This window comes from Pleurodeles waltl, chromosome 3_1 (genome assembly GCF_031143425.1).
Source record: "Pleurodeles waltl isolate 20211129_DDA chromosome 3_1, aPleWal1.hap1.20221129, whole genome shotgun sequence".
Lineage (NCBI taxonomy): Eukaryota > Metazoa > Chordata > Amphibia > Caudata > Salamandridae > Pleurodeles > Pleurodeles waltl.
This window is the reverse complement of record NC_090440.1, coordinates 1527297964-1527311421: the sequence shown is the minus strand read 5'-3', so window position 1 is coordinate 1527311421 and position 13458 is coordinate 1527297964. Positions and strand designations below refer to the sequence as shown.

At 42.3% G+C, this 13458-nt stretch overlaps 1 protein-coding gene across 1 annotated transcript in view; it reads right to left on the bottom strand.

Annotated features, from left to right (window-relative positions):
- Positions 1 to 4543: 4543 nt before the first annotated feature.
- XKR8 (XK related 8) overlaps positions 4544 to 13458 on the bottom strand; it is a 39515-nt gene continuing 30600 nt past the window's right edge. The window contains exon 3 of the mRNA XM_069225110.1: positions 4544 to 7518. Within this exon, the coding sequence (XP_069081211.1) occupies positions 6779 to 7518 (740 nt within the window). The 3' untranslated portion in view covers positions 4544 to 6778. The remainder of the gene's footprint in view (positions 7519 to 13458) is intronic.

Below are 13458 nucleotides of genomic sequence, written 5' to 3'. Positions count from 1 at the left end.
TTGCTGTGCCAAGGGCATTTCAAGATTGGTGGAAAGGCACTCACTTGTACCACCTCTTGAAACATATTAAGGCAATGATGAGCTAGCAGGGATTTGTAATTCTTATAAAATGTGCCTGCAAAGCCATGAGACGGGGGTTTTGCCCAGACTGTAGACCTCATTACGAGTCTGGCGGTCCTAGGACTGCCAGACTCGCGGTAGCCTCCACATTATTACCGTGACGAATGTGCCAAGGTCGGATCGCAGACACCACCACTTTTTCACCGGTCGAGGGCCTGGCGGTGTCTGCAAGCAGCGCTGCCCTAGGGATTATGAGTCCCCTCTCTGCTGGCTTTTACATGGTGGTTGCACCGCCATTTAAAAGGTGGCAGAGATGGGGTGCTGGGGGCCCCTGCACTTGTCCTGGGCAGTGTAGGGGGCCCCATGGACAGCTCTTTCTCACATAGCAACTTTGCCGCCAGCTCAATTACGAGCCAGTGTCAATGTTGGGGCTATTTCCCGCTGGCCAAGCGGGAAACTCGTAATAGGGGCTGCCGCACAGGCGGTAACCCGAGCGCGGGAGTTTGGCTGGCGGGCTTTTCCACTCAATGGTGACTTCAGCTCTCACGGTTTTCCATAGTTTATTTCCTAAGTGGAAGATGATTTATCAATGGCAGGCTGATCTGTTTGATCGGCGTGGGGCACACATTATATAGTGTACTACTGCAACTACATGGGGAATTCCAGCTATCAATCTTCTCTTCTATTTGGAAATTTTCCTGGATTATCCCCCATTTAGTAAAATGCCCGATTTATATTGCTAGTGATGTACGGTTTGCTGTGTCGAGTCCTATTTGTTTAAGTGACATTTTTACTTTCTCTAATTGCTTCAGTAGGGCAGGGTCGATGGAAGCCACAAATTGTTTTTACAATTGCACAATTAAGAATTCCGATGTGGCAATCTCTATTTCTCACCATTTCTCCATTTCTCTCTAAATCTTAAATGGGATATCACTTTTTCTAATATCTGCTTAAAGGCCTGCCAGGGAGTCACATTCAATTGTGACCGAGCACATGTTCGTTCTCAGCATGGATTGCTTTTTTTAAATCCACCTGGACGAACCACCATGCATTTAACATCCATAGTACTCTTCCTACTCTTTTTTTATTAACGCATGAGTTATCTCCTCTGGTGGTTGAGCTGAGGGGCCTCACAGTACATTTGTGCCCCTCATCCCCCCCATATCCAGGTCAGGTCTCTGGCTGGCATAAAGATGTAAGGAAAAACAGTTGGTGGTGTGTGGAGTAATAAATACACACTTTTTCTTGTGTATGCCGTAATCCCAGATGTCAACCCTTGCCGAATTTGCCAAAACGAATGTTCTATGTGATATAGAAGTCACTGAAATGAATGTTTCTATTAATCTGTCTGTAGCAATGAGGTCTCCTCCAATTGTTGATGGGTTTTGTGGGAACTCTGCTAGCGAATCTGTGAAGTCGTCTAGACCTTCTTCGTCAATATTGTGCATCAGATTCCGTCAGTTTCCATGGGTGTTCTGTGGGAACAGCCACAGCAACACCCATGGAACGCCACTTTCATGCAGTTATGCATGAATTGGAGCCATATTTACAATGCCCTGAAAAGCCACGCAAGGTGGCTTTGTGTTGCCTTGTAAATATGGGCCGGCAGACTGCACCACCAGAGCATCAAACAAATGTTGCTCCGGAGGTGCAGTGTGCTGCTAGAACCTTGTAAATAAGGTCTCTACTGTTTAAACATCAGGAGCATCACAACTTATTGCTGTTTGGATCAGATGTTTCAGCAGCCATTGTGTTTAGTTCCAATGTGAAGGTCTTCTCTCATCAATGTATCTGCTTATTTTGTTAATTTGCTCTCATTTGATTTAGTTTGCTCTGTCTAATGTCTTACTGGCAAGGAAGTGGTTGTATTGCTCTCCTGTTCTTTGGCTTTAATTGAGTTTCTGCTTCACATGGTCTTTGTAGAAGGGTATTCTGGTGTTTTTCAGCACTATTGGGCTATACTGTATGACTTGCCTCTGTTCCTGCCTCCAAGTGTGTTACTCGAAATAGTTAATTTTCCAGATGTCCCTCATCATTAGAAAGGGCAGTTCTGGAGGTTAACTGGGTTTGTGGGGCTCCTTCTCCGCCACCAGGGAGTGGAGAGAGTAATGGGAAGGGAAACCTCCGGAGCAAGACTAGCAGCACAATTCAAGTCTGTCAGATTTTTAGGTGTGTTTTGGAACAGGACATAGCAACTCACTGATTCTACTCGCTGCTTCCTATTTCTTTCTGGATCTGTCTGACGATGGAGTCTCTTAAATGAGCCAGGGGAAAAGGCCTCCTTTTTAGGTTGAGCACGCAAGTGCTTTGACCTGTTGTACATATAGTGGGTGTTTAACCAAGCCTACATCATGCCCATCACTTTCATTCGTTTGTTGTTTTGCCTTTCAAAAATCACTTGACGTCATTGGTAAATGCTTTACGTTTGTCCCGCCCTGGGGCGGTTTGGTTACTGCCTTGGACACCAACCTTGTTACAAAGATAATTCAGTGTGGGCGAACTACTTTTTTCTTTTGCCTGCGCTCCGTGGCTGCTAGGGCGCTCACTGCGCGAACTCGATTGGCGGTATCTCTTTTACATTATAAGCACTCTGAACTGCTTAGAACATGTCCTTTGCAGCAGGCATATTAACCCTGTGCACTACCTTATGATGACTCCAAGCTTCCACTAGACAAAAGTACGTTCTCTCTCCAGAAAGAACATGTATCGCTTTGACATTGTTTCTTTTGTATGCGCTCCGCGGCTGCCATGGCGCTCACAGCGCTCAGCGAGCGAACTCGATCGGCAGTTTTGTTTTTACATTATATGGACTCTGATCTGCCTAGTACATGTTCTTTGCATCAGGCATATTAACCCTGTGCGCTACCTTATGACTCTAGGCTTCCACCAGATAAAAGTACGTTCTCTCTCAAGAAAGAACATAAATGGCCAGAGTTATTTTGACATTTGTACATTACATGTACTTTGTGATTTGCCTAGTACACGTTATTTGCAGCAGGCACATTAACACTGTGTGCTGCCTTATGATGACTCCAAGCTTCACTAAACAAAAGTACGTTCTCTCTCTCCAGAAAGATAATTAACCCTCTGCCTTACTTTATAATGAGTCCAAGCTTCCAGTAGACAAAAGTATGTTCTCTCTCTGGAAAGAACATTAATTGCCAGAGTTATTTTGACATTTTTACATTATATGCACTCTGATCTGCTTAGTACAAATTCTGTGCTGCAGGCATATAAACCCTCTGCGCTACTGAATGATGTCCACAAACTTCCACTAGACAAAAGTACGTTCTCCCTCCAAAAAGAACATTCATCGCAGTTATTTTGACGTTTTTTTATCGTTATAAGCACTCTGATCTGCTTAGTACACATTCTTTGCAGCACACATATTCATTCTGGGACTTGTACTTTTATTTGTATAATGCGGCACAAGCTGGAAACCACCCCTTGGAGTAGTATTCATAGAGTTGTCCAGCTCCTTAGTTCAATTAATGATTCTCTCATGTATTTTATGTTTCAGCTCTGCATTCTTGGACTTGTATTTTATTTTTATAATGTGAAACAAACTGCAAATAAAAGCAGAAACCTGACTAGATAAACTACACAAATTTGAGTCTGTGAAACCTGAGCTGTGTGTGGGTGTGTATTTATAAAACCAACAGTTGATTATGCTGAACAATGGTCAATATTTTATAACTAATACTTTTACTAGGATTATTAATATCATGTGAGGTGGCTCTCCTCAATCCTGTGAATATATCATGGGTGCTTTGTTCTACTCCCCAGACTGCAGTAAAATAACAGTGATCCAGGAAGCATGCATTCTTGGAGTACAACTATTTATTCATCGCCCCGCGGGCAATGTCGCCTGTACCAACTGCCAAGGAAATATGTTTTGCACCTGAGAGTAGTTTGTGTTTTAAGGACCTCGTTTAAAAAACATATTCCAGTAGACCTGCTAGCCCTTTAGTTATATGCATGGCCACTGGAATTATGCAGCAGAAAGGACGAAAATATGCAGCAGGGTTGACCAATTAATGTGACAAAAAAGTCCAGTTATGCATTTACAATGCCAATAGCTCCAACTCAAGTAAATGTGAGGCATATTGCGTAGCCAATGCGTGTTCCTTTAATTGTAGGGTGGAGGGCCAGGCACACTGACGGCTGATAGCCGTCCTTTATTTCCTCCACTCGTTTCTGCCTACCCATACTCAGGTCTATTCAGACCTCAATTCTAGTGTTGTCTGCTTCAGGTTTTTTTTAATGTGCTGCTGTTGTAGAGACAATCACTACACCTCATCAGCATTTTGGGTCCTCTGGACCTATTATTATTCCCTGTGCTTCCTTTGATATACTTTGTATATGAGGGTGCAGGCACAGCAGGTCTCCATTTATTCCTCAGGTCTCTGAAACTAACCCATTGCTGGGTGCCCAGGTCTATAATCTACACAGTGTGTCCTCGGTATTGCCCTCTCCATTCCTCCCTGTCATCTCAGGTGTTCTCATACCCCCTCTGTTGCCATTTGGTCTTCTTTCCTCCACACGGTTTGTGCCTCTCGCTGTGGTTCTGGGCAAGAAGGGAGGCCCAAAGGTGACCCCAGGGAGGTCCAGTCTGTGGGCCCCCTACCGCACCCCCTTCCGAGATTCTACTTCTCTTTTTCTTCAGGGTTCTGCCCGGGTGTAGCTCTTGAGTCACTAGGCCGCAGGACTCATCCTCTCTCTGAGTCACCATGGCCAGCAGCTCTAGTGATCGCTGCTCTCCTTGTTGCACTCCTTGGAATAACACCTCGATCCTCTTTACTATTAACCCACGCACGGCTCTCGTCATTGTGAGGCCACATCAGGGACAGGAGCCCCACTAATCAGCTAACTAGGCCATTCCTGGCCCATTGGGAGCACCTCTTCTGATTGCTGCAGGTGCCTCGAGTCTTTGTACTTTCTGCTGTGCACTGCTTCATGCCTTTTCATGCCTTCTTTCTCCTCAGGCTGGCCCATCACACTGCCCACTATGCAGGGTCCTCTGCGAGGTCAGGAAACAAGAAGCCCCATCACTCACAAACGGCTGCTCTGTGACGCTTTGTCATTAACCCTGGGTGTTTCCCAAAGTTGAGGAAACAGAGCTGAGGCTGCTGATTACATGGATTATTGTCTAAAGGATGACTGAGCCTCACTGAGGTAAGTCTTGGTCTTGGTCTTCCAGGCACGCTGCTATCTCGACCCACTAGATGGCACTTGACCTACCATCCTGCAAAGAACACTGTGGATTTCTCAAACCTGATGCAACTAGGGATGAGTATCCCTTGTTGGAAGAGATCTCGACATAGAGGCTTCACTTGCTCCTTCTAGACTGTGAAAACTACGGCCTACAGCAGGAAAATTCATGATCATCCTGCCTTCCACAGCAAGTCCCAAACAAATGATTTATCATCATTACATGTAACTCTGATCATGGAGACTTTCTTCTCTGCCCAATCTTGGAACATAGCAAAGTGTGATCCCAGCTACGTTTTCAGCTGTGTGCCTTATTACTTGTGCCATGATCACCGCACATCCCTAAGTCTTTTCCTAAGGCAACCACCTATTCGCATAAGTGCACACAAATATACAAGAAAATATGTGGGTAGACATACTGTTCCCAGCGGTTCTAGACCACTCTAGCTCAAAGTGTGCACTGCAAAAATGACAATTCTATTCATACAGTTTCTTGCAGATTTGTGAAATAGGTCAAAATTAGAGGCAATGCCAAAAATGTTTAGTCTATCAACTAATGGTATGAACCATAACCAAAAAGTGGCGTTCAAAGCCTTTGTTAAACATTGTTAAACAGATAGTTAAATGTTTCAAAATGATAGAAAGATTTATACTGCACACACTGAGTACTTGAACTGAGAATTCTTTCCAAGAAAAAGCAGTTACCTCAAATTTAAATCCCAGCAATATATGTAAACCTTTTGATTAACAGTTTAACTCCTTTTGTAGGTAAGGAGCAAAAACGAGTTAGTTACTTTTAAGGGTTTGTATACATGGTGCAGAGACTTGTATGTAGTTGAAGCCGCTGGTATCAATCCTGGTGAGCCTACTCATACCATGGAGGCTGATTAGTTTGCTGAAAATGACATCAATCATTAAAGAGTAAATGTCCCTTAAAGAGGTAAGACCATGTAATGATTTCACCTACTGAATCTATGGTATATAAGGTTAGAATGCACCTCCTCGTACAGATGCATAACACCAAGTCTACAGATGGACTTCTTCCTTCTGTATACATTTCGTGATAAAGTTTCAGAAGTGGCTAAGGCATATCAGTACAGCTTAGCTGACTGGGGGCTCTCCCAGGGATTTGTAAATTAAACAAAAATAGCATTTACCATCTCTTAAATAGCAGCAGAAGGTGTGCACCCTGAATAGTGATCACAGAATCTCGAGGGACAGCATCACAAACAAAATATTTAAAAAATATATTGACAGGTAAGTAAGTCTAGATTTTCTTCCCCTAACTCCATGTATATATCTACATGGTACATATATCTTCAGGGTACGTAGGTGTGGAGTTAAGAATACCACAATAGTCTCGGGGTGGGGAGGCCGCTATTAAGTAGTACAATCCAGCAAACCAGAATATACTGGCAGCACTGCACTGACAACTAGGCAACAGTAGCTGAGTAGTGTAAACACGCCTGGGTAGATTTTGGAAAACATCTTCACTCTAACACTAGCACTAATACCCATTCCTTGCAATCGCCAGGGCTTGACTGCTGGTTTCACGAACTGTGCACGAGGCAGAGAAGACATTTTGAGATAGCTGACACATTCTCGGGTTCACTTGAGCTTTTTGTTGGCTGACAAGGCTTCTGAAAGCAGGGTCCTTCGTCTTCTTTTCAGAGTCCACTTCATCGTAACAAAGTTCCTGGACCTTCTTGGGATGGAACCAGTTGTAGTACATACACCTTATTAACAGTCCAACTGTAAACGACAGCACGGTACTTACAAAGAGAGGCAGTGCATAACAGTCTGTAGTTAGGGGATCTCTGTAGTACCACCAAGTTATGAGCAGGAGCAAACTGTCTGTTGTTATAAATACATAATAAATTAAACTGCGGAACACAGTTCTGCCCTCTGCTACATTAAACCAGGAGAAGTACAGTATGAGAGCTACTGTTCCTCTGTAGAAAGGTTCCAGGGCTGGCAGTTTCATGAAATCAGTCTGTTGCAACCAGACCCAGATTTGCAGTGCGCTCCAGATGATGAGAAAATGCACACAGATGTAGTACTGGAACAGCACTGTGAATACTGCAATGCACAGGATCCGTGGACAGATGAGGAAAAGGTTCCATATAAAATAGAGAATGACGGCACCACAGCTGAGTCTGTGCTTATCTTTGAGGAAAAAACGAAGCGATTGATGGTAATCCTGAACAGCCCACGAAATGGCGAAGAATGAGACACAAATGCTGAAATCTGAAAAGAAAGAAAGAATTCAAATTAAAATGCATGAAAAACGAAAATTAAAAAGAATGTGCCTGAAGACCTCGTCATATGTGCAATTTAAAATTCACTCAAATGGTAACTATACTGAGAGAAACATTTCACATTAGACACTCCTCTTCATGTTCCCCCAACAAAATTCGTAACAAAGAAGAAACTCTGAGGAGGGAGGGGACTACATCCACTACTTCCATGCAACCACCACAAGATTTCTTACAAAGGGGAACCCTGAAGGTAAACTCAAATGTACCCTTTCAAACTTATGCAACTGATTTACTCACATAGAGGCCTCTCTGAAGGATGACACCATGGCTTATTTCCAAGCATCCAAAAGATGCAGCTAGTAATACATTTTGGTTAGTCCTCTATATAGTGGAATATGGATCGGAGGAGGTAGCGTATATGGCTGCCCTACAAACATGTTTTTTTTAACACAGAAAGCAGGCATTGCAGCACAGAAGTTTGACTGAGTTATGAACGATCCATTGTGCCAATAAAGGTGACGACTTTTAGGATACTGCAGCCCTGAAAGGGTGTGTGCTTTCCATACAGAATAATGCAGGTTCTGCATATTGTTGCTGAGGACTGAGGGCCAGATGTATCAAGGTTTTTTGCATTTGCAAACGGTGCAAAAAGCCAGTTCAGAATGTTTGAAAGACATTCTGAACGCAATTTTAAGGAATCGCAAAAGTAGCGATTCCTTAAAATTGCGACCCTGTTTAGAGAGTCGCAAATTGCGACTCTCTAAATAAGAAATCGCAAATAAGGATTCCTAATTTGCGATTTCTTAGCACATGTATGAGTCATTCCTAAATGCGATTTGGGCATTTAGGAATCACTATTTACCACCAGACTGAACCTGGTGGTAACCATGTGCAAAATTTTAAAATGCCTTTAAAATGCATTTTTAAAATGTACATGTAAAGCACACATGCCCTTTTGACATGTGTGCACCTTACATGTCCCAGAAAAAGAATTTGGGGTGCAGCAGCACCCTGGGGTTTTCCATTTCTAAAATTGCGATTTCTGGTTAAGAAATCGCAATTTTGGAAATGCAAAAAATTCGCAGATATGGGCCAGCAGGCCCATAGGTGCGAATGGGGACAGATTCTTTATTGCGATTCGGTAATAGCATTTGCGATTTTTAAGAAATCGCTATTACCGAATCGCAAAAATCATACATACCTTTTTGCATTTCTGAAATAGCGATTTCTTAAAAATCGCTATTTGAGAATCGCAAATCGGTTGTATGATACATCTGGCCCTGAGTTAAGCATTCTGCAACTATTTATGGGTCTGAGTGAGACCAAGTGGGTCATGCAAAGGAGTTTCAACAAATATTCCTTCTTCATTTAAGAATCTTTAATCCATATGGAAAAGCAGAAGGGAGGTTTATAAGAACTGCAGAAGATAGGACAGCCCTTGCTTGCAAAAATTACATATCTGTTTTCCAGACCTGGAAGTACTCAGACATTTTGTTATATTTCTATTTATATTAGAAGGTAGGTTTACATTGTCATGTCTCATGTCTTCAAGTACAGTCAGAAGAAAGGGGCATCAACCGAGATATCCTGTCTGAGCTCACTCATGAGCTTGGGACAAGTCATCTATTATATTGCACTCTTTATATTGTGGCAGAAAATTAAGCTGTTCACTTGGCCTTAATGGAGCTAGCCTCTGTCTTTGATAATGTAAATGTAGCCAAGCCCTAACCATGAAGCAGTGACAGTAAAATGCATGAAAGTCAAAGGAAACTATTTGTGTAAAGCTGTTGCAATACAGGACTTTAAACAGGGTGAACAAGTCCATCCAGGAGAAGGTGGTGCTATAGTAAGAATGGGGTTAGGTTAGGAAGAGGTAATACAAACTAGGACAGTAACAGGGAACAACTGTTAATATGATTCCGGTGGAGGCACTGACCCAAGGGCCAACTCGGCCCGAGCAGCCCAAAAAGAGGAGACATCACACCAGATGCCCTGAACCTCATCTTTTCTTGAATGTATTGGGAGGAGAGATTAAGAAAGTTCAACGTGAAAGGAGTAGGTAAGGACGAAAAAGGCAAACACACACAACCTGCCATGAGGTAGCTGCAATGGAAAGATCAGGAGAAATCCCAGGTCATATTTTAGATAAAATATCACTGAATGACTGGCAGGACGAGGTAAATAAAAACATAAAGCTGTGGAGTGACATGAAGTAAAAAATGTAACACTCAACACACATCACTTATGCCGAATTTATTAGCTATGGGCTTCAAAACATTTTTTTATTTTTATTTCTTGCTCATGTAAGGTAGGGTGAATTTGTGCGCCTCAGAAGAAGCCTTGGAGACATTCAGAAAGCTTCCCTGGGAATTTTTTCACCCACTGTTTACCATTGGCTTTGTGGTCTGTAACTCACATTTGCTTGCTTTATTTGTTGTAGGCTGCCCATCTTGAGTTAGTCCATTCTGTAGAATATAGACTGTTTACCCGTGCTCCTTGTATTTTTTCACAAGTACTACCATTCCGTAAACAGGACTTTACATTTTGTTCTTATCTTGTCACATTTGCTGTGCATTCAAAGACCGAGGTCAAATGTCAGGCTCTGTTTTCTGAAGGAACTTCGTGTTTACTTTTCTTTCTTAGACTTCAAAGTGAGAGGATTTATGTGACAATCCTGCTGGGTACCCATATGAGATAAAAGGCTGTAATTTTTCCTAGCACACAACAAAATATGCAAATATTTCACAGTATATCAGAATTAGCAAAGTAGAAATGGAGCACATTTTTTGTAGTTGTGAAGCATGCAGGAAATAAATATTTTAATACAATCAAAACAAATTTACACACATTATCGTTTGTGCACTGTATAGTTTTATCAGTAAAACTGTATGTTTGTGCAAATTGAATGGCCATTTGAGTTCAAAATATGTTGTCTGTAATGGCAGTGTGCTATCACACCATGTATACTTCACTCTACAAAACTCCAATCTACTACGCTGTACACCAGTCCATTCTACAACACTCCTCAACCCACTAGGACACTCTATTCCCCTCTCCGCTACTCTACTCTGTCACTAGACACTATGCCACTCAACTCTATGCCAGTCTACTCCACTTTACGCCACACTACTCTACTATGCCACTCTGCCCCTCTCAACACTACGCCCCTGAACTCTATGCTACTCCACTCTATGCCACTCCATTTTATGACAGCCTATCCGGTTCCACCTACGCCACTCAACTCTAAAAAATGTTGCGACTCTCCACTCTGTGACTCTCCGCCACTTTAATCCATTCTACGTCACCCCACTCAATGACGCTTTATTCCCCTCTGTACTATGCCACTCAGCTCTACAGTACTCCTTAGGTATGATGTTACATATCTGCCTATGTAATACCGGCTTGTATTAACTTTTGTATCATTACAATGTATGAACAACTCTACAGTACTCCACTCTTTAACACTTTACTCCACACCACAACACTGTACACCTGTCCACTTTATGACACGCTACGGCACTCCACTGTACAATCCTCCACTCTATGACACTGTAAACCACTCTGCTCTACGACATTCTATACCAATCCAAGCTACGCCACTCCACTTTACTCTCCTCTGTGCTACGCCCTTCCACTCCACAACACCTTACTTCACTCCACACCATTCTGACCTACTCCACAACACTCTATGACCCTTCAATCTATGCTTCCATGATATTCTACTCTATGACACTCCAGTCTATACCACGCCAATTTACGACACTCCACTCTGCCAAACCACTCCATGCCCCTCCGCGACATACCACAGCACTCTATTGCACAACCTTCACAACCCTCTATGCCCATCTACTCTACTCTATGCCCCTCCACTCTACAACATCCTACTCCACTTTACACCACATCACTCTAAGCCACCTGATTAGCCACTCTCCTCTACACCGCAAACATTTAGCCATGGAGGACAGCACCCACGCTGGTGTACAACATGGCTAAAACACATTGCAAAGCCAACAGCTCTTACATTAGCAACACCTATTGGCTTTGCCAATTCTTGCTTTTTTACTGCGAACATGTGTTTATGGTCTAGGCTTTTTAAATCCCTCAAACAAGTCTAATCACTGGGAAAGTGGAAAAGGAGGCTTGAAATGCACTTTCCTCAAACTGATGTCTGCTAAAAAAGATTTAATAGAAAAACACTTCAAACAAGATTTTTTGAGCAAAGTAAAGGCTGTCCCATTTCTTCCTGGCACTTCAAGCGCCTGGATGCCCTGTTGGTGATTAGCTACGCTTTATCAATCCTAATTGATGAGGTTGATGGGTTTGCTCCGGATTCAGAATCTTTACCATTTCAAAGCTTATGATGTTCTGGTGGAAGGATTATTCACTTATTTTTGACTCAAGCATCAAATTTAACATGGGCACATAGCTATTTGCAAGTTGAAAATCTTTGGCAGAATCATAAATGAAAGGCTGTGATTACTAGGCAAGTAAATTAGAAACTACAAGAATTCATTCCCTGCCAGGCTCGTCTCCAGTTTTGTAATGGTGAGTGACGTGCTTATCCTTAAAGTGCATATGCTTACCATTAAGGTGTTGCATTGTTTTTGAAACTGATCCTGCTAGTCTCTCAGTTTATAATCCACAAGATGCTGACATTCAACCAGCAAACTGCTTCAATTAAGCACGTAAGCAAAAACTGGCTGACCTATGTGATGCTGTGACATTATATAGTTATTATGGCTTCATATATAACTGCTATGGCCCACAATAATGCTAAAATGATACACAGCAGTCAGCAACAAATTGTATCTTATACCTATTAAATTAACATTATACATATCTGCTATGAAGGGTGTCCATCAGCAGCATCGTACAGCCAAAAAAAAAAAAAAATACCACCAAATGAACAGGCATTGATTACCAGAAGAGATATGTCATGCATTACTGGACAGTTTTGGAGGACTTTAATATAGTCCATTCCCTGCAGGTCCCAAATACCTATACAATACAAAAGCTTCTTTACATCTTTACATCTCACCTAGACACTCAGATATGTGATGATAATAAAATGCCCAACCCCTACAGATCTCTCCACTTTCTCTCTCCATCCAACATGCCAGTTCAGGATCCCAGCAATACATAAAATCCCAGCTTGGACAACTGAGTTCAGTAAGTAGCTAAGCAGACTATATCATATGAAACAACATAAAAGGATCCGCAGAGCTGTTCAAAACTAACAGCATACTGAAAAGCAATCAAACTGCACATCTGTCTCTGACACTTCATCATCCGACACACTGCTATGTACTGCACCCTACTATGTACTGCACCCTATAACAGGATAACAGTGCCTCGGTGGTCATCATGCACAACATGGAAATACTTCCCGTAGAGGATAAAAAAAAAGTCCTTCTAACTACACACCATACATGGTGTAACATGGCACTCCTGTAGGCAAGTGTTTGAGCGGCCCACATAGGGGTAGTAAGTGGTGTATTAATGCTGCAGTACAATCCAATGCAAAAACAAATTTGTCAAGGACATTGGAGAATAAGGACTCCAGTTTGAGATCATCTACCTCCACTGTTTGCCTCATTCAGAGGAGAGCTGAAATGTGATATGTGATTAACTATCAATTTTGCCATCTGATTTAAAGGATGGGGTATTGTGTTACTTTTTTTTTTATGGAAAACCACCACTGGTTCCACCATTAGGGAAACCATTGCATGGAGAAATGGACTGCTGTATTCACTCTTGTTCTGTTTAAATATGTCATTTTCGACCACGACTGCCATGAGAGAAAATTCTAGGTATGTCCACCCACAGACTCAAAGAAAATTTCCAGTAAATGGGTTACATCAATAATGTAATTTAGAAAGGCAGACTCCCCCCACCTCCATTTTGGGGGTCTGTTTTTGGAATAAGATAA